Source organism: Colletotrichum aenigma, assembly GCF_013390185.1.
Source record: "Colletotrichum aenigma strain Cg56 chromosome Unknown KSG_Cg56_contig06, whole genome shotgun sequence".
NCBI lineage: Eukaryota > Fungi > Ascomycota > Sordariomycetes > Glomerellales > Glomerellaceae > Colletotrichum > Colletotrichum aenigma.
In genome coordinates, this window is record NW_023500912.1 from 2,265,306 (window position 1) to 2,293,292 (window position 27,987).

Here is a 27,987-nt window from a genome sequence, read left to right on the forward strand (position 1 = left end):
GTAGCTTATAAGTAGTTTATAATTATTAAATATTAGTTTATTAAATAAGGTTTTATTTAAAATCTTATTAAAGATATTAGGAATTTAATTAAATCATTTATAAACAATAGCGCTTGTTATAAAGAGTAGTTTAACGCCTTTTGAATATAATATTTTACTCTAATTCTTATTTATATTATTAAAAATTAGAAAGAGATATTTATATAAAAATATATATTAAATTACTAAGAGAAATAATAATAATATTAGTTAGAAACATTATAATATTAATTTCAAATAAATTAAAGTTATTTTAATATATTAACACTTTAATATTATATTAATCTATCGAATAAAAATCCATCATCTATTAATTAAAATTAATTAATATAATAAATATATATAGTTAAAGCTATTGATTATTAAATATAGCTAGCTTTATAAGTATTTTAAAACTTTGTAGTTTTATTTTATTATTAGTATTATTAATATTATAGATATTATTAATATAGTTATAAGTTCAGTAAAATATATTTAAACTAAGTGATAAAAATAACTAAATTAAAATTTTAAATAATGTATTATTAATAGAAATATATTATTTAAAAAAGGATAGAGAAAGAGAGTAATATAATAAAAATAGTATAAAATTTAATTGTATATATAATTTTCAATATAATGTATTTAACTATAAAAAAGTTTATTTAAAGCTATAAATTTAATATTATTACTCTATATATATAAAAATAATAGAATTACTATAATTTTAGATTTATAAATAATATAATTTATTTTAATATTTTTTAGTTAATTATAATTTCAATCTCTAACTATAGTTAAAATCTCTAACTATAAACTATAATAATACATTATTATTGTAAGTTATTACTATAAATTTTAATAATATATTCTAGGTATTATATATGTTAACATATAACATTCTTTTATAATAATAGTAATAATAATATAAGAATGATAATGACGCTAAACTTACTTTAATATTCTACATAAAATAAACTAATAAAGTTTAAGGTATAAAACCTTATATAAAAATACTTGATTTATTATAACTTATAACTATAATATTGATTATGTAATACGTATAGTTACATAAGCACCTTATGTAATTAGCAGTTTAGCAGGTTACGTTTCAGGTTATCTTTCCCCTCACTTTTCCCTACTAGAGGATGCAACCTGCGAACAACAACAACCAGACTCATCACAATACATCTGTTCCCTTATTCTTATATATACAATTAAATGCTCATAAATGCTCAGAATTATTACCTTTTATCATAAAATTACCACATCTATAACCTTATACTATATAGGCGCATATACTACGCCCCTGTATACGCTTATACCTGTGCTAGCAATATACATAAAATTAATACATATAAATAGCCATTAATAAAAATAATAGATAATAATATATTTTATACATTTTAATATATTTATAATTAAACCTTTAATAGTTTTATTAATTATAATTATAGATCTAATAATTTTCTATTTTATAATAATATAATTAAGATTTATTATAATTATATAATAAAAATTTAAATTACTTATTAGCGTTGATATTTATAGTTTATCCTCTTTTTTATAATTCAAAATTATTAAATATATACTTTATGTTATTGAAATTAATAAATAAATAATAAAAATACCTTTTAATTTAAAATAGATAATATTTAATCTTTATAATATAATTATATAGATATTCTATAAAATTCTAAATATTGTTCTTATTATTATTCTATTTTAAATATATTTTCTTAATATATTACTTTAGATTCTTTAAACACTTTTTGATAAAGTTAAAACTTAGTAAATATAGAAATAGAAACTTAAAATTAATATTTAGTATTTAGTATAAATCTTTAACTTAAAATTTGTAATGATAGAAAAAGCTATTTATAATAATAATAAAATTTAGTTTTAAAAATATCTATATTTTGAAATTAAATATTTTTATAGCTAATTAAAAAAGCTATTAGTGTTAGTTATATTATAATATATAATTAAATACAAGATATCATTTAATATAGAAACTAATAAGATTTATACATAAAAGTTTAAAAACTAATTAATTTCTATAATTTAAAATATAACACACTTTTTTAATATTTATTTAGTTCTCTATATCTTAATATCTTTATTAATATTAAATTTATTAATAAATACTAATTAATTAAAATAATACTATTATATATAATATAAATATTTATATTATAACTTATTATTTTAGTAAATAATAATAATTATAAATTCTTTATTTATTTAGCTAAATAAATTTAACTTTTAACTAATTATAAAATAAATAATTTAGATTCTAAAAGCTTTAAATAAGAAATTTAATATCTTTTTAAGAAATAGATTAGTACAATATTATAGTAATTTAAAAAGCTTTATACAATATTATATTTCTATTTTGTTTTAATTTTAATAGTACTTTTTATACTTTTACATCTTATTAGTAATATTAGATTATAATTTATATTATTAAATTATTTATTTAGTATAACTAATAATATTTATTAATTTATAAGTTTTTTAGTTTTTAAATAATATTATTATTATAATTATTAATAGCTAATATACTTTACTAGTCAGCCACATATATCAGTCAGCTGCGCACTTTTCCTCATCTTTCAAACATCATATAAGTTTTTACAACCAGAACGTAGAAAATTAATTGGCTCTCATTAGCATCTGATTCACTAGACGATTCTATACTTTAGAACACGTTTGCGTATTATGGCCTGTCTTGCCGCACACACCACAACGCTGTTGAGCCGACCGACCCTTCTTCGATAGACCCCTATCTTCACCTTCTTAAGGCGCTAGATGTTTCCCTTTGCCTTTTTCTTCCAGGATAACCTGAGATTCTGCTATACTAAGTGCTCCTCTAAACTGGATATATATCTTTTTTGCTCTCTAGCGCTTAGTAAGCGCTATATTAGCATCCTGAAGTATATACACCTAATCTGTTAAAATTATAATTAAGTGTGCTATTACTGATATACTTTTTGCTAGCTAGTTAACTGCTTTAATTATTAGTGTTAGAGAGCTTCCCTAATAGGCTGAGATCTAAGTTTTAATAAAGTTTAATTATAAAAGCGCTTTATATTAGTTAGAAGGTGTTTATAACTATTAAGCTAGTAGTGTTGAGGGATTAGTTGCAGGAGGTGTAAATATTTATATATATATATCAAGTTTCTTAATTATATAATTTAGGTCTTATAGTAAAATATTAGCTCTATAGAAGGCAGATTTAATATTTTTATTTATAAAGATCTTCTTATAGGCTTTATAGAAGGTAATCAAGAATTTAGACTTTATAATATAGTCAATAGAGGATTTGATGAATAGGTTGATTTCATCCCTATATATGCGTTTTAAAGGTGAGTATAATATAATATCTAATAGCTGGAGTAAGTGAGATAAATATAGAGGCATACTAATAGTTATAATATTATTCTGCTTGCAGTATTTATTAAATTCAGCTGATAAATAGCTCTTATATGTATTGATTATAAGCATCTAATAGACACCTTTTATATAAGCCTAAATATACTTTTTGAAATGCTTAATTTAGTCTAAGCTAATTTTATTATCAGTCTATCTATTAGTAGTTAGTTTAATTACTTAGTTGCTTAGAAAGCCTAATTTTATTAACTAGTTAATAAGGTGATAAAACCTTTAAATAATTATAAAAAGTAGGATATATTATCCCCTTAAATTAATACACTTAATAACTATAGCCTATTTATAGTTATTAAGCTAAATAAATTTCACTTTTCTATATCTGTTAATATATATAATAACTATTAAACTAATAATAACACCTATTATAAAGCTAATCTTATTAAAGTTATATAGATCCTTATTATTAATGCTATATTTAGCTATTATATTACTTAATAATATAAACCACTTTAAAATAACCTCTGGGTCCTCTTAAAGTGCCTTTTAATAATTATATAGATAATTAAATATAGTCTACAGAGTCAGCTATAAGTTAATAAACCTCTTAGCCTAATACTTCCTAATAAGTATCCTATTCTACATCCACAGCAGGAGATTCACTATATCTTCCACACTAGTAAGTCGCAAGGGAAATCCTCTAGAATCCTGCTTAATAACATATCAGAGAAGTGTTTTCTCTTTAATCAGATTAAGTTTATATCGTTAGGGCTGGATATAGTCGCAGCATAGTTAATTATTTATTCTGTCGCATAAGATACTCCCAGGGATACTATATCTTTACAGCGCCTCGCATACTAAGTTTATAACCTAAAGCATATGTCGATCGGATCGCCTCAATAGCAAGAATGATCTTATCTTCTTAGGTGTAAATCGGCATAGCGGTTGTTGAGATATTACGCGTTAAAGGTTTAAGTGGCTGGGAACAAAGCGCGTCATAGAAAAAGTGTGCAGCTGACTGATATATGCGGCTGACTGGTAAAGTATGTTATAGATTTATTATTCTAAATGTTATTATATTATTATTATTATTTAATATCTTTTTAACATATTTAATATAATAAACTATAGATATATATTAACTAATAATAAGTAATTAGTAATTAAATATAATATATATAATAATAAACTTTTAACTATAAATAAATTAAACTATTTAAAAAGTTATTATTTTCATTAACTACTAAAGCTATTTACTCTAAAAAACTATATTAAATTTCTTAATATATTTTTATATTATTGAAAACCATATAAATTATATATTAAATAAATATATAAAGTTATATAATAGGGTTTCTTTTATTTTTTAATAAATATTATTTTAATGTTTTATAAAAATAAAATATACTTTTTATTAATTAATTAATATGAAGATAAAATAACTAGCTAAATTAATAATATCTTTATAGATTAATTAACTATTATAGAGGTATTAGATGTATACTTTATATTTGTATTATATAATTATATATTTAAATACTACTATAACTATAGTAATTAATAGTAATTAAAGTATTAGTAATAGATTTAGCGCGTTTTATATATGATACGGAAAAATGCGCGTTATAGCGTAAAATAGGCTTTTTTCATGTTTTTGCATAAGCGGGGAAAAAAAGGGGGGGCGGACGCTGTTAGTGCAACGGACTGTATGTCAGAGGAAGGGAAGGATTGGTTGGGTGGAGACGACGGAACGGAACAAGACGCAACGCAGTCAGGAGGAACAGAGCGATGCGTGCAAGAAGGGCTTCAAAGCCGGCAGTCTCCGGGTACCCCACACGCAGCCGAGGTGTGCTCCTTTGCTCCGGAGCGAAATTGCCGATTCTCGTCCTTCCGAGAAATCCTCTTTGGTCTCTGGCGCGCCCAATGAGACGCGACCGGCGCTCCGGGGCCCGGCAACTTGGCTTCGGGTTCTGGACTCTACCTCACGCTTTGGGTATTGTTTTCCTCCAAGAGCCTCAGGGCCGGCTTTCTCCACATTTTTGTCATACTTCCGGTCTTCTGATATCAAATCTGGTGATGTTTTCTTCACAACTTCATGATGGCGAGCCTTCAGGATGCACCCGTCCGCCTACAATCCACTCACCACCACACACCCCCTGAGCCCCCGCTTCACAATTTTTTATTGCGGGTGGCTCGCGCTCCTTTTTTTCTTTTTTTCTTCAAGCGCACCAACCCCACATCAGCTGCGGATAACACAACGTGACAGCGAGCGCCGTAGAGAGTTGCCAGAGTTGCTACAAGTAGACTCAACGCAGGCAATTGATGCAAGGATACATCCGCCCGCCCGCGAACACTTTCCCTTCTCTTCCTTGTGCTTCGCCCACCCGTTTGTCAGAAATCCGCCTCTGACCAATTATCATTCCACCGCTTCTCTTCTCTTCTTCTCCCGTCTCGTCCGCCGTCGTCGTTGTCGCCCGACATGGGCTCAGCCAATTGCGGGCCCACGTGCACATGTCAAGACGATCTTTCAATAGACTGGTCTAGGTCCCAAAAAGCACAGAGCAAAAATAACGACGTCGTCGCAAAGCCCGGTCATTTTTGACACTTGACGGTGAGCGCTTTTGATAAGTGGTTTCAGAAGCGCCCACGACGGTGGGCCGCAGATCTATTTTCCCCAGAGGGACCCTTTTCATCCTGCGTGTTCTAAATATTTCTCGATTTTCTTGCGCCTTGGCAAGTTTTGAGTCTTGACTTGTTATCGCCGCCTTCCTGTACGAGCGAAGCTGCATTTCCCTCGAATGAAACGCCTCGGTACCCAGCCGTGCGAAACAACTGGGCGAGATGAAGCCCAGCCCCGGTAGAGAGAGATCAAAATTTAGATCTCTTGGCCGTGGCTTGTTTTGCATCACAGCGTACCCCGGCTGGCTGAGAGAGTTACCCAGAGGCCAAGACAAGGCACCGCAACACAACGGCAGAGCTACCACGCACATCATTGCCTTTCCTCGCGCATGCCTTCTTGTGTGTCCGTGCCGTGGGGGAGGACGCAAAGCCAACACAGCAATCCCGGCATCCCATACCCATCCCATCTGATCCTGTCCCATCCATCCGACATGCTTCCCTATCCTGCCTGGGCCTGCCCGGTTTGGCTTGCCACCCCAAACCCCATACGGTCTGCGTAAAACAATGTGTCCGGCGCAAGTGGCTGGGCGCCAGAGAGGTGCGCCCTCGGTGCGACAGGCGCGCCATTCAAATTTTGGGAAAGAAGAGAGTGATAGAAATTGGCAAGTATGTACGCGGCAGCCGTAAACGCACCCCGGCGTCTTTGGCAACCGGTTGCTACCCGGTTGGAAGCGGACATGGGCGGCCGGCAACAAGTCACCTCACTCTCCGTCGTCTTACCAAGACTCAAACCATCCGTCCCTCCACCAGGAGAGATATGGACGAGGAGGGGGAGGGGCGCCAGGTCTGCCCTCCGCTGACCCCGGTATGTCCAACATATAAAGATGAACAAGCGTCCCCTCTCTTCGACGCACGTTATTTCATTCTCCAACGCTCTCAACCTTCATTATCCGCTGGCCGCTCCTCTCAGTCAAGTCCAAAGCTCAATCTCTACCATCCGTCTCGAACAAAAAAAGCAGTTGACCTGTTTCCTCCATCCCACACCGTCCTTAATCCAAACAACAACAACCAAACACCAAACACCATCGTCAAAATGTCTTCTCCCGTCGACAACTCCGTCTTCCTCTCTCTCGCCCCCACCACCTCCTCCTCCTACCCATTCAAGGTCCAACAACAACCCACGGCCGTCGCCTCGCCCGCGCCCGCTCCCATCAAGCGCCGCACCTCCAGCGTCAGCAGCGCCGGCAGCAACGGCCTGCGCTTCCTCAAGCTCGGCCCCGTCCACTACGGCGAGCACCCCGATGAGCACAAGGAGGACTGGCACCCCGCCCTCCTGTCCTAAATTTGGGCGATGATCTTCTGACCTGCCCGCATCTAAATGCGAGAAGGGTTCGTGTCAAAGTTTGGAGCGGCAGCAAGACAAGATTTCGTCGCTAGGTGCAGGAAACCCTGATGGTTTTTTTGATCATTATCAGCAAGCGAGTTAGAATGGGAAGACCACTCCCAAGGACATGGCGCAGGATCTCTGGGTTTTTTTTAACGACTCTTTTTCTTTTCTCGGGAAGCAGAATGCATTTGCACGGATAGCGAGGACCAGGCAAATTGTGTCCACGTGAGATACAGGACAAAACCGAAGCCCATTCGTTTATAGAGTCTGGGACGGAACGGGATGGGAATAAAATTTATGCACAGAAACCAGGCAAAAAGAAGTATCTTTTCACACAGAAACTAGGAAAAAAATACCACAGGAGTTGAACGGCCAAACCTCCGTCTCGTTTTCTTTTGCATGGTGCACTAACTTGCTGCCTGCATATTCTGTCTGATTTGATAACAACGGCTACGCTAGTCTGGTGGTTTTGCGTAGACTAATCCGCAATTGGCGATTCGCCAGTTGAAGAAGTGGGAGAAGGAAAAAGTCGCCATGCAGGATGTGGGTGGTGGGCAGACAGGTTTGCTGCTTCGGGTATACCGCTATTGGAGGTTTGATGGCTCTACGCAGTACATTGTCGGGTTACGCGGATCAAGGGAAGGAGGAATCACATGTGTCAAGCGAGCCTGTGGGGGACAGGAGAGAGATAGACGATGAGATAGATTAACAACCCTGGGGCAAGCGGGGAGCCAGTGAATGGCTGCTGGCCCCAGACAGAGTGCCAGCGCGCGCAAATCTACACAAGAAATACGGCGGTATGAAGACAGAAAACCAAGCTTCACATGTGGATCTCTTCATGCAATGATCTGACATCTGACCCCGCTGATCAGGGAAGGGTGCAAAGAATGCGAAGAGACAGAGAGAGAATGTGTGACCCGGATGGGCGGTTGGCAAGAGAAGGTCAGGTTGCGCAAGTGTCGAAGAGGGGGTGGTGGAATGCGCTGGTTCCAGTCCTCGCCACCCCTCCTTTTCCATCTCTCTTGCTCTCTGTCTCTCTCTACGACTCATTTCAAACCAGACAGTTGGCGTGTTGGCTTTGGGTTGATTGATTGACTGACGGAGGATGGGCAGGGGGCTGAATGGTGTGGGGTGTCGGTGCCGGATTGGAGACCGCCATGTTTGACATTTTTATGGAATCAGGATTGCGCGTTGCTTGCTAATTACCCATTTACTGTTTGTTATGTGGCAGTTGGTTGACGTCGCTCGAGGCACATTGAGAAACAGAGAAAGAGAGAGTTTAGGAGGGAGATGAGAAGGGCGGGGAGAGAGACAGAGAGACAAGCGGGTGGTTGATTGACGAGGGGGTTCTTGAGACACGTGGGGTAGTAGAGACATGACAAGAGACAGACAATATCACGATAGGCGCGGGGCGCCGGGGGGGCTTTGGGTTGGTTTCGCTATGCCGAGGCTGAGCGCGACTCCTGGTGCCAGCTGGAGAGGTCTGACGAGTTTCTTCGAATTTCCTTTTCCCACTAGAGCGTTGAGTTATCGCTCTTGGCCCTCTTGGCTCTCTCTATCTAGCGAAAAGCATCGTCGCCTACCAAGAGATGATCAACGGTCGTGAATGGAATGTAGTAGTGACGCGGATGTTGATGGTTCGCCCTTTGAGCCGATATTGTCCTGCGTCTCGGGAAGTTAACTGCAGGTTCGGAGTTTATTCGCACTCGCTGGAGTTAAGTCGCCAAAGTCGATACGGGGGAACCCCTCAAGGCAACTCTGCTTTGCAGGGCTCTTACGTTTGCTGCGCTCGACAGCAGGTCTCGTGCAGACGCGACGAGTCAGGCCGGGTCTCTATCAGTTGTCTGGCGCACCTGAACTGCAGGCAAGACGCGACCCAGCGATGTACAAGTCATCTATCTCCGGCCGTTGAGCGGCTTGTCGCGTTGGCGGATCGGCGTCGGAATCTGGCATACAGTATCGGCACCCGCGCCCGTCTCTGACAGAGTTTCCCTGCATCTGCCGGAACGTGAGATGAGCGACAGAACCTTGGACAGAGCAAACAGAACACAGCCATTCGCCCTGTAAATCCCGACGATGATACGCACCCACAGCCCGGGTTGACGTCACCACGAAAAGGGAAAAGGGGGACGGTTTGGTGGCTGGCATGTGTTCGACGGTGTCCAAGGGATGGCCCTGGGGTATGCTTTGTTGATCCGATGCCAAACCACCACCACGGCGGTGCAGGCAGAATGGCTGAACGCGAGCCAAAGCCAAGCCAGACTCGGGCGGCGGGCCGGCCCCGAGGCCCTCTGCCCTCCGACACGCGCCAAGATTGGACGGACAGACCGCCGCGGCTTGTCGTCCCAAGTTTCGCGACCGCTACCGCTGCCGCGGAAGTCTGTCCCGAAGTTCGTTCGAAGAAATGGCTTCCTGGCCCCCATGTCAGCGAGACACAGATCTCACAGTCTGTTCGGTTTTGTGCTTAAGATAAACTGAGGCTTAAGATAAACTGAGGCGAGCAAGGTCGGTAGCACAGCCGATTCGTGCGAGTTTCGCGCCAAGCTGCGCGGGATCAGCTAGCTGTTCGACGTTTGAAGTCTGAGAGTCACCCCCATCTGCGCACGTAAATAGAGGCCGTGGGGGTTTCTGGTTCCTCTTTCTCGATGTGAAGCAATCTATCAATCTTGGCGGTTTGCGATTGTGCTGGCCTATGCGATGGTGCTGTAAGGGGCCCTTGCGTGTTTGTTTCTATGAAAAGATCTTCCCGGGGGACGGAGGGTAGCATCCGGACTCGGCGTGAGGCTCGACCGTCGTGTTTCGGTGCCATTCTTAGATGAAATAGGAGAGGGAACCGGAAGGGGGAGTGTCGCTTGGTTTGGGGGCCTCGCCAAGACTCCGTCAAACTGACTACGGGGCTCCTCGCGGCCCCACCCGGCGCTTGCGGGTCTAGCGGCGCGCCGGGGGCCGGGACATTTCCCGCAATGGGCCTCATGTTACTTGGGATGCTCCAACAAAGAAGCTCGAAGCTTTTGAGGTGGGTTTCGTTAAGGGATTTGGTTAGTTTTGGACCGTTTGCCTCGGGTATTCGGTGTCTGAACTCGCTTGATCTCATGCCTTCAAGGTGACCGGATTCAAAATTTGGCTGATAGCCTGGCTGCTATCTTTCAAATATGTTTCGGCTGAACCTTTTTGGCAATCGTATTCTCTACTCTTACGCAAGCCTGAGGATTGACTTCCAGTTAGGCGAGCAGCAATAATAGGCGAGCACACACGACATAATACATGCGACGCTGAAACCTATCCTTAGCAACAACAACTGGAATTGAAGTATGGAGCTAATGAAACCCGATTTGTAAACTTTGTCAAATTTACTTCCAACTTAAACACCTTGAGTAGAATCCACGGGATTTTGAGATAATTTTGAACGTTTTACTGCTGCTCCATAGGTGGCATCTCAGTTGCAGAAATGATTTCCCCTCGACGGATTTGCATCAACGACACGGGATGTACCACCTCCGCCGTCAAATTTAGACCGTGTATGGCGTCCCTATGAGACTTCAATTCGCTGGCGTTGATCAACTGGCCCCTTTGGACACTGACTTTGTGTCCTTGATTCCGTTCCTGGGCAAAGTCTTCCCACAGTTTCTCAACGGAGCCCGCGAGCTTGAACTCCCAAGTTGCCCTATATAAGATTTCAACCGCGGAGGGGGTGATGCGGCAGGTGAAGGCGAAAGCATGGCTCTTTTCTGCATTCCAAAGCTCCAAAGTTCGCACTTCCGGCATCTTACGTGCGAGTTTTGCAGTTGTCTCAAGCATCTGTATTATGCCCGCTTCATTTCCGATGTGGAAACTTGGCGATGTAAGTGCTATGGTTTCAAGCTTCAGCCAGTGCAAGGCAGGCTGGCCTTCAGCGATGATTAAGAATTTGAAGGCGTCCACAACGTAGGACAAGCACAGCTGCTCCAATTTACAGGTGCTCATAGCGAGACGGTGAATCAGCTCTTCGGATTTCAGCTCTTCGGAAAGCGCTTCGTAAGGTCCAGGTGCGAGTGACGGCTTGATTTCTCCGAATGCCACCAGCTTCTTAAGCTCACTAGAATTACATAGTGCGGAGAGTACCCTAGAAACCACTGCCTCACTTTTAGCTCGGGAACACCGCAAGAAATGGCAAAAAAAGAAAGGAAGAGAGAATGGGGCGAAGGAAAGTGGTGTAGTAGGCTTACCTGACCTGAATTGTAGATGATTAAGGTTTACCCGCACCCTCCAGAGCTCCTGGTGTAAACATTCAAGATTTGGGAGTGCCTTGACCATATTCTCCCACAATGTTACGGACAGAATTCGGCGAGTCTGTCTGCGAACGAGAAGACGGTGCACCACGTCTACTGTGGGAAAGCTTTCCTCCATGAAGACGAGGCCGTACAACATCATGTCCGACCACAGTGAAGAAATCGCTGTCCGACAACAACTGACACATCCAGACATCGGATTTTTTGATGGTACTTGGTATCCGATTGACGAGTGTTCCGGAGCTTGAGTAAATGATGAATCAATCCCATAGTGCTGAAAGCGGTAATGAAAATCACTCGGGGAGTGAAGGCCGATCTCAAGAGTCAGTCCGTCATTATCGGTGCCACGCGACCAGTTTTTCAGGATCGAGAAAATCCCATGCAAAGCTTGTTGAGCAATTTTCAGTATCTTTGTAACATCTTTCCCAGTATCTTTCCCGGTGATTGAAGTTGTCGCCACGAGGCTTATGACAGCAATCGCAAGGGTAAGTCGCCATCTCGATTTGAAACCAGACGTGGCGGACAAGCCGTCTTTGCCGCGGGACCATGTTCCCGAGTTGCTGATGCATGCGTTTCGGGCTCACCGTGAGCTTTTGGAAATGTTCCTTCTCGAAAAAGGCCTGCCAATCTCGGTTGACACACGCATACTTAAGGAGATAGCGATCGGGCTGCTGAGGTTGGTGAGCGTACTGCTGAACCAACGTTTTGAAGACGACATGCCACAATTCGGGCGGAAGTCGGGAACTGCTTGTTGAGTCCATGGCGACAAGTTGAACTTGAGCAAAATGCGGATGTAGCCGACGTTTCCAGTTTGTAGATGTTCGATTAGAGCTGTAGGAATTGAAAGCTGCGGGAATAGAGTGAAGTTGAGTCGATGTAAAAACGTTGCGAATAGGAGGGGTTTTTTTATCAATCTTTTGGAAAGTTAAGTTTCATAAACTGCCATTGGAGTTCACTAAGACTTTTGCGGCACTCCACATATGTTCTTCCCCATGAATAACACAGGGTTGGACTGAGAAGTCAGGAGCCACAGTGGTGACACCACTGACCTTCTTCAGTAAGTAAAAACCCGCTACCGAGCTTCAACTATGTCCTGAAGGTGGCCGAAGCTGGGCATGGAGCATTCGTGAAAGTCTTGTAGTAGTCTAAAACGAGAACTAAACCACAAGACTAAGCCACATATCTACCCAGGTAAAATCAGGTGAACCTTCTAACCCGTATATCGATCGTGAGTCTGCTCTCCGTGTCGTCATCCTGGAAATCCGTGGTCTCTTATGGCGTTTGACCACCCCCAAAGACACATACACGCCTCTGCAGCTAAGCACCGAATCAGGTGGATACTATGTCATAACAAGACGGCCTTGATTGTGTAACTGACATCACGAGGTTACCCTGACAATGCTCAGCTCATGATCCTGACCGTAGCTTGCAGCAAGCTTTTTCCAGTCTACAGGAATCAGTTGCCATGGCCCCTTGGGATGGCCCTTACAGCACGCCACTCCCTCATGAAAATCGCACCAGAAGTCGCGATGGATAGGGTCGACAAAGAGTTCCGCCGTCTCCAGATCCGGGTCGGCAAGTAACCGCAGCAAGGCCTTGAAGGGCTTCGACTGGGTAAAGGCATCGTCTCGCCTCGTCATCGCCGCCCGCCGCCCTTGGGCATCGACGGCATCATGGTTGAAGACCACCTTGTCGGTGCTCGTCGGATACAGCACGAGCTTGAGGTGGCGCAGCGAGCCGTTGAGAATCATATCCGCCACGGCCGGGGATATGTGGCTCTGGAATGCATTTCCCAGGCGGCCGGGCAAGAGCTCCAGGAACTTGACGCGGCGTCGGGCTCTAGTGTTTCCCAGAAGCCACGGCGTGCCGTCACATATCGCGCGCTCGAGAGCGGCGCGGGGCCGGCCGCGGAGGTTGAGGATGAAACGATTCTGTTCGTAGAAGATGGCGGAGCCGGCGGCGTAAAGAAGTGGGTGGGAAAGCAGCAGGTCGTGCGGGAAGGGTATCTCTGTGTCGACTGTCGGTCCTACCTGGATCGGATACGGGAGGAGGCAAAGGTACGAGATGATTTGATCACGGATCTCCTGGGGGAGGTCGAAGAACTTGTCAAAAACGCGGATAGCCATCGCAGTGGAGGTTGACGGGCATGTGCCGGATCAGCCCGTTCTAGGCGTGGAGTATGATGGACCGTCGTGTTAGATGAGAGGCTGCTCCTGGTAGCTCTCCGCTGTTCAGGCGTGATGAGCCGGCGATCGGTTGGTCGAGAGACAATGAAAATGGAGGAGTGACGGCTAGAATGGAGGGGGGTGGGGGAGGGGGGTTACCTAATTGACGTCTGTGAGCCCCACAGTGGCAAGTCTACTCCGCGCTGGCCCCTTCCCCTTGTTAGTTTTATTTCAACTTCATCTCTAAGACTACCTATCCTAATGATGTCACTTTTCTGGGTTGGCAAATTTTGAGAGTACCAATATTAACAATTCATTCTAGCTAGCTGCCTTGCTCTCATTGGAGACCGTTACTCAGAAATAAACCTAGCAACACCTTCTAGCATTAGTCTTTCTTGAGTAGCGAACGACTGCAACAAACCCGTTCGGAGACTTTTGGGTTGCAATCAAGCACCGATTCGAAAACTAACAGTCAGCTTATTGTATGACTGCATACCAAGATGAAGATGTCCCAAGGTTCGCAAACTCTTAGACATGTCACGGTGAAGCCCATGTCGCTAGTGAAACTTGCTCTCCTTATAGGTCTACTTATAAGAGAACGCAAATACAACTTCGGGCCCGTAGTAAGCGGTCTCAAAGCTATTCATGTCGAGACTCGACTACTAAGCCACTATTAGAAATAGGACATGTTGCCGTATATATAATAAACGCAGCAAAGTATCTCCCCGCCTACCTTTTCCCACTGCTGGCAACTAACTTCGTCCATGTAACCAAAAACTTTTCAAGGCGCACAAGACACAAATTGGCTGGCAAAATTAGTCTTGCACGCCGTACCAAAGCGGTCGCCAAGATGTCCGGTAAACCTGCGGATTCCGGACTCCGGCCCGGCTTCGGTCCACCAAGCGGGCCAGCACTCCGCGACCCACGCTTGAGCTCTGACGACCACGATCCCATGCGCCTTGCCCCTCCCTCAAGGCAATCTTGTCCTCGCGATCTCCACAATGATTTAAATGGTCTGGTGGTGTAGTTGGTCATCACGTTAGTCTCACACACTAAAGGTCTCCGGTTCAAGTCCGGGCCAGATCAATTGTTTTGATTTTTGAGTATTTGGACCGCTGAGAGGATGCTCTGCGACTTTTTGAAGATGTTTCACTTGAAATGATCAGGTTCAGGTCGGCTCTGAGCCAGGGGATGTCTCTTTTGACCGCTTGGTTGGTGTTCAGAAACGTAATTAAGCACGAGTTTAGCTAAGAACAATGTCGGCGAGAACAATCCCCGACTCTGATGCTGTAGTTTCCGAATTGATTTCAGGGTTCCAAGTCAATCAAGGCCCGGCCATGAATCTGGAAACCACGCAACCTGGAAACGATACCGCATAATCTTCTCTGTTTCGCAGATTTGAGAACAGCGAGCTAAGCAAGACTTGCTGGTCACTGCCACGCCAATGCAATTGAATTCGTCTCTATCATGAAGATAGTTTACTATGCGCCCTCAGAGACAAGATAAGTGTGAACAACCCACGTGATAGTTACTTGTTCTTTGGCACGAATACTGGAACACCGAAGAAATGAAGAATAGACTCCTTCTATGAGACACTGGGACCGGTATGGCCATAATTCCGTCTTCGTCATCATTCCTGTTTCCGTCCTCCATGTCTATCCCTGGGCTCCCCCCTCTGTCTCCCCCCTCTGTCTCCGTCCTTAATCCTCTCTGGGCTCTGTCCTCCGTCTTTGGGCTTCATGCTTCGTCTCCACCCCAGGGCATGAAGTGCACATCAGAGCCACCCGAGAGCGGGAACGACGTTGACGACGACGACGACGACGACGGTAAGACCAACAGTAACGACATCACTCTCAAAAACATACCACGCGAAAATGAAGACTTAGAAGTAACGTAGACGTAATTTCATTTCATGTCGCCCTGATCCTTTCTACAGTGTCTATGAAAGCCGTAGAAGACGGCACCCGGAAAGCATTCCCTCTCTCCCGAGAGGCATGCCATGTGTCGTGAGTGTGTGAGAGATGGTGTGGAGGTATAAGAGGGAGGAAGGCGGCTGGAAGAAAGAGGAACTTTTAAGTGCCTTTTGATATCACCTGACCCAAATTATTCGCATCCTGGCCTGATTCTGTTGGGCCACCCAAACGCAAGAAAGTTGAACCAGATAAGCAACCCTTCGCCAGGCCCGAAGGCCATTTTTAGTTTTCATTTAAAACCCTTTAGCGGGAAGACATGGCCTTGGTCACGAGACGCTTGAGAGCGAGCTCCTGCTTCTTGAGGTCCTCGGCGGCGGAGTCGGTGATCTCAAGGGCAGCCATGGCCTCGGAGACCTGCTGCTCGATCTTGTCCTTCTGGCCACGCTTGAGCTTGAGGGACAGAGTGGGGTCGGAGATGATCTCCTCAACACGGCCAATGTAAGACTCAAGCTGCTGCTTGGCCTCGAAGCGCTTGCTGAAGGCCTCGTCGTTGGTCTTGAACTTCTCGGCGTCTATGATACTCGTTAGCAGTGTCATTGATCACTGTGGTTGCAGGCTGAACATACCGTTGATCATGTTCTCAATCTCGTGGGAAGAGAGCTTGCCAACAGAGTTGGAGATGGTGATGTTGGCGCTGCGGCCGGAGGTCTTCTCAGTGGCGGTGACCTTGAGGATACCGTTGACGTCGACCTCGAAGACGACCTCAAGGACGGCCTCACCAGCCCTCATGGGAGGGATAGGAGCAAGGGTGAATTCACCCAGGGAGGTGTTGTCCTCGCAGTTGACACGCTCACCCTGGTAAACGGGGAACTGAACGGTCTGCTGGTTGTCGGCAACAGTGGTGAAGGTCCTGTGTGTGGATGTTAGTCAGATTCGAGACGATAGAGAACGGGACGACTGATCTTTTTGATAGTCGGAACTGTGTTTCCGCGGGGAACGACGGGGGCGAAGATGTTGCCCTCCATGGCGACACCAAGGGACAGGGGAACGACGTCGAGGAGGAGAAGGTCGGCGGTCTCGGCGGAGGTGGCCTTGCCGGAGAGGATACCAGCCTGGACGGCGGCACCGTAGGCGACGGCCTCGTCGGGGTTGATGCTCTTCTCGAGCTTCTTGCCGTCGAAGAATTCGGACAGAAGCTTCTGGATACGGGGAATACGGGTAGAGCCACCAACGAGGACGATCTCGTCAACGCCGGACTTCTCAATGGCAGCATCCTTGAGAACCTGGGCAACAGGCTCAATGGTGCCGTTGAAGGCCTTGGCGTTCAGCTCCTCGAAACGAGCACGGGTGATCTGGGTGGTGAAGTCCTCGCCATCGAAGAGAGAGTCAATCTCGATGGTGGTCTGGGCACCGGAAGAAAGGGTACGCTTGGCACGCTCGCAAGCAGTACGGAGACGACGGAGGGCACGGGCGTCGCCGGAGAGGTCCTTCTTGGTCTTGCGCTGGAAGTCCTTCTTGCAGTGCTCGAGCAGGTTGGTGTCGAAGTCCTGGCCACCCAAGTGGGTGTCACCAGCGGTAGCCTTGACGGTGAAGACACCGCCCTGGATGTTCAGGAGGGAGACATCGAAAGTACCACCACCCAAGTCGTAGATGAGGACGTTGCGCTCCTTGCCGGACTTGCCAGCACCAAGACCGTAGGCAATGGCGGCAGCAGTGGGCTCGTTGATGATACGGAGGACGTTCAGGCCAGCAATGGCACCGGCGTCCTTGGTAGCCTGACGCTGGTTGTCGTTGAAGTAGGCAGGGACGGTAATAACGGCCTTCTCGACCTTCTTGCCGATCTTGGTCTCGGCGATCTCCTTCATCTGTTTGGGGTGTTAACATGTTGCGTCGCACAAACTTGGCGCCCGGCGTACAAGCCGAGCAGCAGAAGAAACGTACCTTGAGGAGAACCATGGAGGAGATCTCCTGGGGAGAGAAGGTCTTGGTCTCGCCGAGGTAGTCGACGGAAACCTTGGGGCTGCCGTTGTCGTCAACAACCTTGAAGGGCCAGGACTCCATGTCCTTCTTGACGGTAGGGTCATCGAAGCGGCGACCGATAAGACGCCTGTGAAGGAACGGCTAGTCAGCAAAGTGTTTGGTGATGGAAATTTTTTCGGCTTCTTTTGTTTTACCCCTCCTTGGGCGGGGAAAATTCCCGTCGGCCCAGAGAGAGGCATCAGAGCAGCGAAAGATACAGGCGCGGCTACTCACTTAACATCGAAGACGGTGTTGATGGGGTTCATAGCAGCCTGGTTCTTGGCAGCCTCACCGATCAGACGCTCCTTGTCGGTGAAGGAGACGAAAGAAGGGGTGGTGAAAGAACCCTGCTCGTTGGCAATGATCTCGACATTGGTACCCTCGTACGTCGCAACGCAGGAGTAGGTGGTTCCTTTGATCAGGAAGACAAAATGTTAGCCTTTCTGGTTTCTGCGATGTGTAGATGGTGTTTGCCCGTGGGCGCTGAGTGGTGATGGGATTTTTTGGCTGATGTGTGGTGGTTTGTGGTGGCGATGATCGGTGATGTTTCTTCACCCCGCAAAGAGGGCCGACAAGAAGGGCATCATAACGATGAGGAGGGGTTGCGCAACTTACCCAAGTCGATGCCAATGGCACCATCGTAGACCTCGTCCGCCATTTTGAAGAATTTGGGATATTGCACAAGACAAAGTCGACCTGTGTGAGGGGTGGAGGAGGGAAGGTAAGGTTGGAGGATTGCGCGGAGGAGGAAGATATGTGAAAGAGGGCGGGCGGGCGACGTGGGGTCCTTTCAAAAGAATTTCTCTCTCGCACTCAACACAACCGAACAGAGATTTTGTCAAGGCCGGCAAAAAATAAATTTCGACTTTTTTTTTTCTGGGCCGGGGCCCCACCAACCCCCCCTCTAGCGTGAGACCGGCCTAGCGCAATGCCACAAATTTCGAGGGCGGCGAGGAATTTTTGCCCTTTTTCCCGCCTGGCTTGGTGGGCTTATCTTATCGTACCCCTGTCCACCTTGGTTTTTTCTTCCTTTCCCCTCGCTTCGCCCTCAGCTGCCATTGAATTGGACTTCAATGTGTAGGAGAGGGATGCGCACGGCGGCTATTCAATGAGGTGGTGGCTGGGATTGCCATCGTTTGAATTGGCCAGGTTACCTCCAGATACTCGTTTGCTAAAACGGTCATTGGTGCTGTGACTGCTGTGACTGCCCGGCAACGGTCAAATGTCTGTACCCAGGCAGGTCGCGAGAGAGTCTCTCCTCTATCAGGACCTTACAGCAGTGACTTCCGGGTGAGTCTCCGTCTGATACCGTGACAATCCGACTGCCTACGAGTCGTCCTCTCATTTTGCCATGATCCCTCTCTTGCCGCCGCCCAACTCTCGGCCCCGACATTGCTTTTCTCACCGCCTGACTCGGCTTGAGCAAGCAACCCAGATGCCTGGCAGTGGACTTCCGGCCTCCTGTGGCAACACAACAGGAGAGCCCTCCCTCCCAGCGGCAAACCAGTCTCAACTCCTATTTTGTCCCGAGTCTGCAACCTGAAGCCCGTCATGCGCATGTCGGGCATCCCGACAGTCGGACCTCGCCCGCAGCGACCCCTCTCTCTTGCTGCCCGGCCCTGTGTGATGTGCCTATGTCCTACGTATCCGTCTGCACGTGGCAGCCATAGTAGACTTAGGTAACATGGGGCCTTTCGTTCCCCTCAGGCGTCTTTTAAAGGGTCCTGCCATACTTGTCAATATCCGCTGAACGATTGGCTCTCCTGTGTTGCCCTCGCTGTTCAGACGAACGTTCAGCGCTCCCCGACTCCCCTCAAGACATTCCGTTGACGTTGGCTGAAAGTGGGCTTCGAGAACCATTTGATGCGCATTGATAGGCTAATCTGACCACGGGAATCTCAAATCTGTGCGGCCCTTGTGCTTGAGAGGGGAACTGGTGGATTCGCAAGCGCTTGGACGAGGTTTGCCGATAGTTGTCTAGGGAACACAACCCAACCCTGAAGCCCTTATCCCCCACCATCACGCCCACAACTTCGCCCACCGCTCTGCAACATAAATGACTTGTCGCTCGCCTCCTGTTACCTGACGATACAGTCAACCATCAGCGCCGATGGTTTAGTGGTAAAATTCTCTGTTGCCATCCGGCAGCGTCGGGGAGCCGGGGGTTCGATTCCCCCTCGGCGCAACTTTTGCTTTTGCTTTTGCTTCCCCTCTAAAGCTCGCCGGAGTTGTACAGATGTAGATAATGGATGGCTTCAAGCAGTTCAGGTGGTTTTGTTTTTACGTCTCACTTGAAACAGCAGGGGTCAATACTGCAGAACTTATTCCAATAAGAGCTAATGGTAATGCCGGAGTGTAAAATCTTTTAGAGCGTTGAGTAACGTGTATCCCATTGCTGTCTATCACAGTTGAGATGTACCTTAGTAAATGTGCTACGGTAGGCAATGCGAACGATTTGGAACGGTGGCATGTTCGATGCATGGGAACAAATGAATGAATGAAGTCTAACCCAGCTAGCTCCGAGCAAGCAACCGAAACGCCATCAATCTGACAAACCGTAAAAATCAAATCGTTGCTGTTGTTGTTTTCTTTTCTGATATCCCAAACTGCCGCCATAGAGCAGTCAATTGTTGAGAAGTAATCAAGTCGTATTTCTGCCAAACCCGTGCAACGAATTTATGAATCACAAATAGTATCCCCAAAAGCCATAAAGCTGCTAGAATGCGCATCACTAACTCATTGAGGAAACGCCGGAAAGCAAGAGGGCCTGCGCGAAGACGTTTAGCAAGGGATGTCTTCGGTTGCAGAGTCATGGAGTACTCCATCAGAGACCATTTGAATACCTCGTCGTCGGCGTCCGGATCCATCAGCCCGAGATAGTAGACCACGCGAGTGTCCGCAAGCGTAGTGATGGTATGGCCAACCGCCTCTCCGTCGCACTCGACTGACTTGATAATGTCCAGACGAGGGACAACGCATATCATTACCCTCGCAATCCTAGCTGGCGATGCGTTTTGAGTATTTGATCCCAAGGCCGAGGAGGCGTCTGCGGAGGCCGCAAGAGCGCGTTGGAGCCCTGCTGGACACAGTTCGATCTGGTCAGGACAGTATTGGTCGCCCGGGTGAAGCCATGTGAATTCGAGCACGGAAGAAGCGCGCTGCTTGTGCACTGCGAACCAACAGGCATACGCCAGACAGTTGTGTATCTCCTGGTAGATCGTTTTGATGTCGGGCATGTCCTGGTCTGGTGGCCATGTTCGTCTGACCCAGGTCAGTACCGGGAAGATGAGCGTTAACAGCCTCATGGCTACCTTGTCAACACTCGGCCAAAAACATTGCGGCATGCCGTGAGAGTGGCCGAGCATCATCTCCACAAGTGTTGATCTGAGCCTTGAGCGTCGGATGCCTACAGATGACTTCATCAGCGATTCTGTTCAGTTCAATAGTGCGCAAACTTGGCTCACCTCCATCGTGACAATAGTCAGAGTCCTGGGCATGAAGCTGCTCGGACTGTTTCTTGGTCGCCCCGAAAAGAAGCTCCGAGAACACCTGCTCTTCAAGGACTAGCATGATGACTGCCCGCATCACGCAGAACCGTTTAGCCTTGCTTGTCATGAGGTCCTCCCACGGAGTTGGGTCCATTGGGTCTGGCCGGGCGACCATGCCGACGATACGCTCAAGATGGAACTTTTCGCCATGATGTTTGCGGGTTGCAGCCCAGACGGAACCATCTGGAGGAAGATCTCCGCACCTGAAGAGATTTTTGACCAGATGCTTGATATTGGAGGCAACAGAAGCATAGTGTTCCGTGAAGAATTGGTCGTCTAGTCTCTGAGATGGAGTGATCCATTGGAGGTCGAGGCGTCCGGGCTCAAAACCGCGCAGGTCGTCCATATTTAAATCCTGCCTCCGAGGCAAAGGAACCAGGGGCGGTATATGCTGGCCGCTATTGTTCCTTGGTGGTTTTGAAGCATTCTTACTTCCTTGTGAGTACGAGGAAGACATGGCACGAGGGCACCTAGTGAGTTCTGACGCTAGTTCTTGAATATTCTGACGGCAAAAATGACGGGCTGTTAGACTTGAGTGTAGATGTTGGTTGTGATACTGATTTGCATATTCGCTTTGGGCGCGAGCACGAACTTAAGAAGGATAGGCAATAAATCCAGCAACTCAGTCCTATTCATTGTTCTCGATCTCCTTAATGACGGGCTTCATCACTCCTGAAAGCAATGTTCTTTCTTGAACAGTCAGCCCTCTTTGAATGCACAAAAGGCAGATGTAATCTTTGTGCCCTGCTTGAACACAATCCTCCTCGCTATATCGACCGCGTTGAGATGGGAAGCACGATGATCTCTTGGTCAAGTATCAGAAGCCGCCGAAAAATGGCCAAAGAAATATCATCAACAAAGACGGCCATGTTTCTCGCCGCCCTGCATTCATCAGCCACAGAACACGAACGGAAGCGGAAGAAGAAAAAAAAAAATTTGCCCTGATTTATTATTTTCAGGGCAGTAAGGGTGGCCTCTCAATATCATTCGACGAACTACGTCCTTGCCCGAGATGGCAACATGAGCCGATGTTGACCTGGGGCAAATCCCCTGAGGGTTGTTTCGACGGGAGTACCCTTCGTGTTTCAGCCGTTGTCTCCGTCGGCTTCTCCACGCAATAGACGATTATGTGCGGGAGGTAGCAGGAGAAAGTCTCTGGCCAGGCTAAACATGAGGAATAACCAAGTGAAGTCAAGGTGAATTGCAAGCAAAAGCTGAAAGTGCGGATTGACTCAGGTCGAGCAAAGTGCATGGATGGATCACCTAGGTTACTTTGGAGCCAGGGAAAAGCTTCTGGAAAAGTTCGGTGCAGCCCGAAGCCAAGAAAGACGACGCTCGCACCCCGAAGACGAAAAATAAATCTCGAAACAGGGGTGCGTCCTTGAGCGTAGGAAGGGGCAAGAGAAGGGGCTGAAAATGAGTCGGTTCTGGCAAAGTCGCCGTTGTGAAGGTTGCAAGGGCCATGTAGCTGGCAAACAAATCAACAAGACATGATACCTGGCTGTGCTCCCTCTCTGAATGCTGATTGTATATTTTCTGTACAACCTGAGTAATGATAATTTTGCATTGGTGGCAGGCGTTGGCCAAAGAGAGGCGAGCGTTGAGCACTGCAGGGCTTAAGCCAGACAAAGAGAGATGGATTGGATGGCATCAAACTTTGAATTCCAAGTCTCTCCTGGGCAGCACCGCCCTGACAGACGTGATGGCCTGGAAGACGGCCCAAGGTCTGGTCCCAGTCAAGACCAGGTTTACGGAAGTTTAAGCAGCCCAGTGGATGCATATTGCTCCAATGGCCTCGCCTGTCGGATGACAACCTTGCCCGCTAAGAAACTGTGTCGTGTGGTGAGTGGTGACGGGTGAGGAGGTCCATGAAGGCCCCGCGGTGTAGTGGTGAGTCTGACGGAATGAGCGAAGCCTTTGGCGAGCTGTGGGCTACGGTGAGGTGGGCGGGACCTGGGTATGTACCTAGGTAGGTAGGTGAGGTACCTGGGCACCTTGCCTGGCCGTGGGAAACTGCTTCACTCCGACGTACGGCAGGCAGGGCAGGCTAACAGGCTCAAGAGCGAGTGCTCTGTCCGAATAGGTACCACACCCGACTTCCCGTCAGAGGTCTAAACCCCACTTTTTATTCTTCCATTCGGTTGGCCCGCCCGCTTGGGCATTTTTTTGCGACTGAAAGCACCACACTGCTCGAACCGTGACTGCTGAGCGCAATCCTTCGCAAAACCTCATCGCAACTTCCTCGTCCACGAGAACGTCACCTTCCGTTTCTCACCTTAATCACTCACCGAGCCTGCCGATATCCGCTGACGTGCCTGGCGCAACGTCGGAACCCCCGCATACTTGGAAGTAGTTAACTGTGAACCCCCACGGTACCTTCCCAACAGCGAGCAAACCGTCCTCACGAGCGGAACCCTCCCACTTTCCTCCTCGAGTCGAAATACCCTCGTCGACCTCGCCCCTCTCCTCTCGCGTCGTCAACCTCCGTCGACATCTTCGCACACATACTCGCCCGTCCGAGTGATACCCAGCTGTCACAACCTCAAAAACATCAACACATCTTCACAATGGCGACCTCCGTGCAAACGCCCACAAACCCCGACCAGCAGGTCGACCTCTCGACCATCCCCATCTCCCCCGAGGGCGCCGAGAAGAGCACCGAGACCAAGGAGAACGATACCGACAAGGACATCACTGTCTTCCACGACAAGGACAACTTCAACGTTAAGCACCCACTTCAGAACAAATGGACTCTCTGGTTCACCAAGCCCCCCAGTGGCAAGGTTCGTACCTTCTCGTTGCAAATGTCGACAAGTTTCACCGCCTAACTTTGGAAATAGGGTGACAACTGGAATGACCTCCTGAAGGAAGTTATCACCTTTAACTCAGTGGAAGAATTCTGGGGTGTCTATGTACGTGCAATCTGCTTCCCTATCCCTCACGACCCCGCCCCCCACTGACAACGTAATGACAGAACAACATCGCTCCCGTCTCCGAGCTGGCCCTCAAGTCCGACTACCACCTTTTCAAGGCTGGTGTCCGCCCTGAGTGGGAGGACGCTCAGAACAAGCACGGTGGCAAGTGGTCTTACCAGTTCAAGGAGAAGCGTGCTGTTCCTATCGATGACCTCTGGCTGCACGTGATGCTGGCTGCCATTGGCGAGACTCTGGAGGGCGAGGACGACGGCGAAGTCATGGGTGTCGTTGTCAACGTGCGCAAGGCTTTCTTCCGTATCGGTGTCTGGACTCGTACTATTGGCAAGAGCATTCCCGGCCGTGGTGACGGAGATGTGGCTGGCGGTAAGGGACGTTCCCAGGATAAGGGCCGTGAGATCCTCCTGAACATCGGCCGCCGTTTCAAGGAGATTCTGAACCTGCCCCCCGGTGAGAGCGTTGAGTTCTCCGGCCACACGGACAGCGCACACAGCGGAAGCAGCCGTGCCAAGGCCAAGCACACTGTCTAGACGGACACGAATTCGATCAACACGACACACGACTTAACCCTGCATTTTACCGGACTTGTTGGCTTCCTCCTCCTTCGAGAAGAGGCCAAATGCGTCTACATGATATCACTCCTCGCATTTCTTAAGCCAACCTTTTGTGTCTGATGCTGGTGGGGAACACCAGGTATCGGGCGTTGCTATGCATCAATGATAACGCATTTCAGGGACGGAAAAGGTTTTCTTATGATAGTCTTGGGAGCCCCGATGAAGGCGTTGCTGAGAAAACAAAAATGGCTTTACTTCTAGACGGCCACGATCGATAGTACATAGGCGGACGCGAATCGGAATAGATACCTAGGTTTTAGGCCAGTCGCCATGTCCCCTTTGTGAGGCGCTTAGACTTGCGGACATTGCGTCGGACGTCCTACTTCCTTTCACCTTGAGTGACAGCATGCAAGTTGTACTAGCTGAGAGGGAACATAATCGATGACGAGGTCGGCAGAATCACCGGACCATTCAATATGAGCCCCGTTGGAACAATTCGTCCCAGCTTGTTCGGACGATCGTGGGAGGGTGGCATGTCTTCTTTTCTCTATCTCAAATCTATGGTTCCCCTACTCGAACAAGTGTGTACCTGTCTACGGATATATGTGCACAGCAAATATTATTACATTTCATCACCGCTAAACTGGTCTTCAAACACGGCCTGGACCAGTTGCTTCTTGTTAATTTTGCCCATGGCGTTTCGCGGGATGTGGTCGACGACCTTGAGGACCTGCGGGATCTTGTAGTTGACAAGCCGATCTCGGAGGGCCCTGCGCATGGCCATGGGCGACCAATGCGGCACGACGTCCTTGTTGAGGATGACGACGGCGCCGACCTTGCTGCCCCACTTGCCCGAGGGGACGGCGACGACAGCGGCCTCGGCCACCTCGGGGAGGGACAGCAGCTCGCGCTCGACCTCGAGGGCGCTGACCTTTTCACCGCCCGTCTTGATGATGTCGGCGCTCTTGCGGCCCTGGATGAAGTACATGTCGCCCTTGGCCCACGAGGCCTGCGCAGCGTTGAGCCCGGCGCCGTCGACGCGGCGGCGCACGGCCACATCGCCTGTCTTGAACCATTTGCCGCGGCCGTCCCCGCCCTCGACGAACTCCTTGGCGGTGGCCTCGGGGTTGCGCCAGTACTCTCTGAAGATTGTGGGACCGCGGAGCTGGATCTCGCCGGAGCGCTCGCGGCCGGTGGCGGGGTCGACGTCCTCGCCCGAGGGGATGACGGCGCCGGTATCCATGTCGACGAGGCGGGCCTCGACGCCGGGCAGGGGCCAGCCGACGCTGCCGTCGACGCGGTCGGCGAAGTCGAGGCCGCAGCTGAGGGCCATGCCGACCTCGGTCATGCCGTAGCGCTCGAGGAGGACGTTGCCCTTGCTGAGGGTCTTCCAGGCCTCCTTGATCGGGGTCGGCAGGGCGGCGGAGCCAGAGATGGCGAGGCGCATGTGTTTCGGGGAGACGGCCTCGCGGGTGGGCTCTTCGGGGTCGAGGGGGAGGGCCTTGTGGGTGGCGAGGAGGCGGGAGTAGACTGTTGGCACGACGGTGAAGAAGGTGATCTTCTCCTTGGGGGGTGGTGCGTGGGTTCCGTTGACGCCGTTTGTGCCATTGGTGCCATTGGTCCCGTTTGTGCCGTTTGAGGTTATGAAGGGCGCGGCGAGGCGCTTCCAGACGGCATCGGCGTTGAAGGGGAACATGAACTCGATCGTGGAGCCGGCGAGGAGGGGCGTGAGGACGGCGTTGACGGTGCCGTGGATGTGGTGTAGGGGCAAGACGTGCAGGAGGTGGTCTGCCGGGGTGTAGTTCCACGCCTCGATGAGGGATTTGGACTGCGCCGTCAGGACGGACTGAGGGAGCAAGACGCCTTTCTAGGTGGGGATGTTAGCTTGCTGTTTAATATCCGAAATTGAAACCCAATGGCTCTTCCTGCGTACCGGTCTGTTCGTAGTTCCCGAGGTGTAGAGCATCATGCCCGCACCGCCGGCGTCGGGGCTGTCCAGCTCAACCTGCTCGTGCGGGGCACCACCCTGGTGTTTCTTGAGTTCGAGCTGCGCGGGCTTCGAGACGAGCTCTGTCGCGAGGACTTCCTTCGCCTTGGCGGCGAACTTGGCCGAGGACACCAGGAGCGAGGCTTCGCTCTGGTTGAGGATGTATTGGAGCTCGGCCGCGGGGAAGGCCGGGGAGAGGGGGACGGCGATGGATCGGGCTGCGAAGGCGGCGAGAAGGGTTACTGCGGAGAAGCGCATAGAGTGTCAGGAGCAATGTTCGTATTTCAATGGCCTATGTGAAAGGAGGGTTTGGCAGTTATTGCGATCTCTTGGCTTACCTACATAGTCGTAGCTGTTCTCCACCAGGAACGCGATGCGCTCGCCGTTAAGGTCCGGCTTGCCAGACGACTCGAGCAGCTGGTTCCGCGCGCGGCGCACATCGCCGAGCAGCTCGCCGTACTTGAAGCGGCGCCCGGACAGGGAGTGGATGACGGCGGTGGACTCGGGGTCGTGGCGGGAGATGGCGTCGAAGAGGGGCAGCCTCGGGAGGGATGTCGTGGAAGCCATTCTGAGGGATTGCGAGGCGCGCGCAGCGGCAGCGAAGAATCGGGATGTTTTGAGACGCGGGGGAAGGTTGTTGTAGGTTGCGGACGGTACTCCGGCGGCGATGACGGCGGCGGCGGCTGAGAACGGTGTTGTTGGCGATGCTTGGGAGCAGCAGCAGCAGCAACCGGGCCGTCGTGCTACATTCCGCAAACCGGAGGCCAACATGGGTGGGGGAAAGGGGAGGGGGATCAAGATTGATATGCGTCCGTTATCAATTGCGTTATGATTAAGGGATCGGAGGCCGGAGTGGATATTGGGGGGACGGACCCCGTCGATGTGGTAGGCAAGGCAAGGTAGTGTTGCTCTCGGGAGTCGGGTTAGGTAGGTGAGAGTGCAGTGCAGTGCAGTGCAGTCTGCAGCGTCGTGGTGTATGCCGTCGGATCTTTTTTTTTTTTTTTTTTTTTTTTTTTTTTTTTTCTCTCCATTTGCTCGGCCCTTGCTGTGCTGGTACTGGTAGCAGTGGTAAGTGGTGGGTGGTCTGCGGCGGCACTGTCAGGTCCCGGATCGGACTTCTCCCTGCAGGACCGCCGGCTGGATCTGCCGAAGACCGGACGGAAAACTGTGGCTTGCTTAGCGGGGC

The 27,987-nt window shown here is 47.9% G+C and overlaps 7 protein-coding genes across 7 annotated transcripts; 2 read left to right on the forward strand and 5 right to left on the reverse strand.

Moving 5' to 3' along the window:
* Nucleotides 1–7,120: 7,120 nt before the first annotated feature.
* On the forward strand, nt 7,121–7,369 carry CGCA056_v009650 (uncharacterized protein; the record flags this gene model as incomplete). Its single annotated transcript, XM_037324897.1, has 1 exon — nt 7,121–7,369. One exon carries the CDS (start codon nt 7,121–7,123, stop codon nt 7,367–7,369), a length of 249 nt encoding a protein of 82 aa, XP_037177016.1.
* Nucleotides 7,370–10,825: 3,456 nt separating this feature from the next.
* CGCA056_v009651 (uncharacterized protein) lies at nt 10,826–11,821 on the reverse strand (the record flags this gene model as incomplete). Its single annotated transcript, XM_037324898.1, has 2 exons — nt 10,826–11,516; nt 11,715–11,821. 2 exons carry the CDS (start codon nt 11,819–11,821, stop codon nt 10,826–10,828), a joined length of 798 nt encoding a protein of 265 aa, XP_037176689.1.
* Nucleotides 11,822–13,061: 1,240 nt separating this feature from the next.
* Nucleotides 13,062–13,808, reverse strand: CGCA056_v009652 (uncharacterized protein; the record flags this gene model as incomplete). Its single annotated transcript, XM_037324899.1, has 1 exon — nt 13,062–13,808. One exon carries the CDS (start codon nt 13,806–13,808, stop codon nt 13,062–13,064), a length of 747 nt encoding a protein of 248 aa, XP_037176633.1.
* A 2,255-nt stretch (nt 13,809–16,063) lies between these two features.
* Nucleotides 16,064–18,437, reverse strand: SSB1 (Ribosome-associated molecular chaperone SSB1; the record flags this gene model as incomplete). Its single annotated transcript, XM_037324900.1, has 6 exons — nt 16,064–16,332; nt 16,387–16,670; nt 16,802–17,625; nt 17,702–17,867; nt 18,014–18,191; nt 18,395–18,437. The coding sequence occupies 6 exons, from the start codon at nt 18,435–18,437 to the stop codon at nt 16,064–16,066; spliced, it is 1,764 nt and encodes a 587-aa protein (XP_037176702.1).
* A 2,078-nt stretch (nt 18,438–20,515) lies between these two features.
* Nucleotides 20,516–21,673, reverse strand: CGCA056_v009654 (uncharacterized protein; the record flags this gene model as incomplete). The annotated part of the gene is made up of 3 exons (XM_037324901.1): nt 20,516–20,546; nt 20,600–21,185; nt 21,244–21,673. 3 exons carry the CDS (start codon nt 21,671–21,673, stop codon nt 20,516–20,518), a joined length of 1,047 nt encoding a protein of 348 aa, XP_037177010.1.
* Nucleotides 21,674–23,894: 2,221 nt separating this feature from the next.
* Nucleotides 23,895–24,790, forward strand: tif451 (Eukaryotic translation initiation factor 4E-1; the record flags this gene model as incomplete). The annotated part of the gene is made up of 3 exons (XM_037324902.1): nt 23,895–24,110; nt 24,168–24,239; nt 24,302–24,790. 3 exons carry the CDS (start codon nt 23,895–23,897, stop codon nt 24,788–24,790), a joined length of 777 nt encoding a protein of 258 aa, XP_037177009.1.
* A 646-nt stretch (nt 24,791–25,436) lies between these two features.
* On the reverse strand, nt 25,437–27,368 carry CGCA056_v009656 (Acyl-CoA synthetase family member 3; the record flags this gene model as incomplete). Its single annotated transcript, XM_037324903.1, has 3 exons — nt 25,437–26,681; nt 26,748–27,043; nt 27,140–27,368. The coding sequence occupies 3 exons, from the start codon at nt 27,366–27,368 to the stop codon at nt 25,437–25,439; spliced, it is 1,770 nt and encodes a 589-aa protein (XP_037177013.1).
* Between the last annotated feature and the right edge of the window lie 619 nt (nt 27,369–27,987).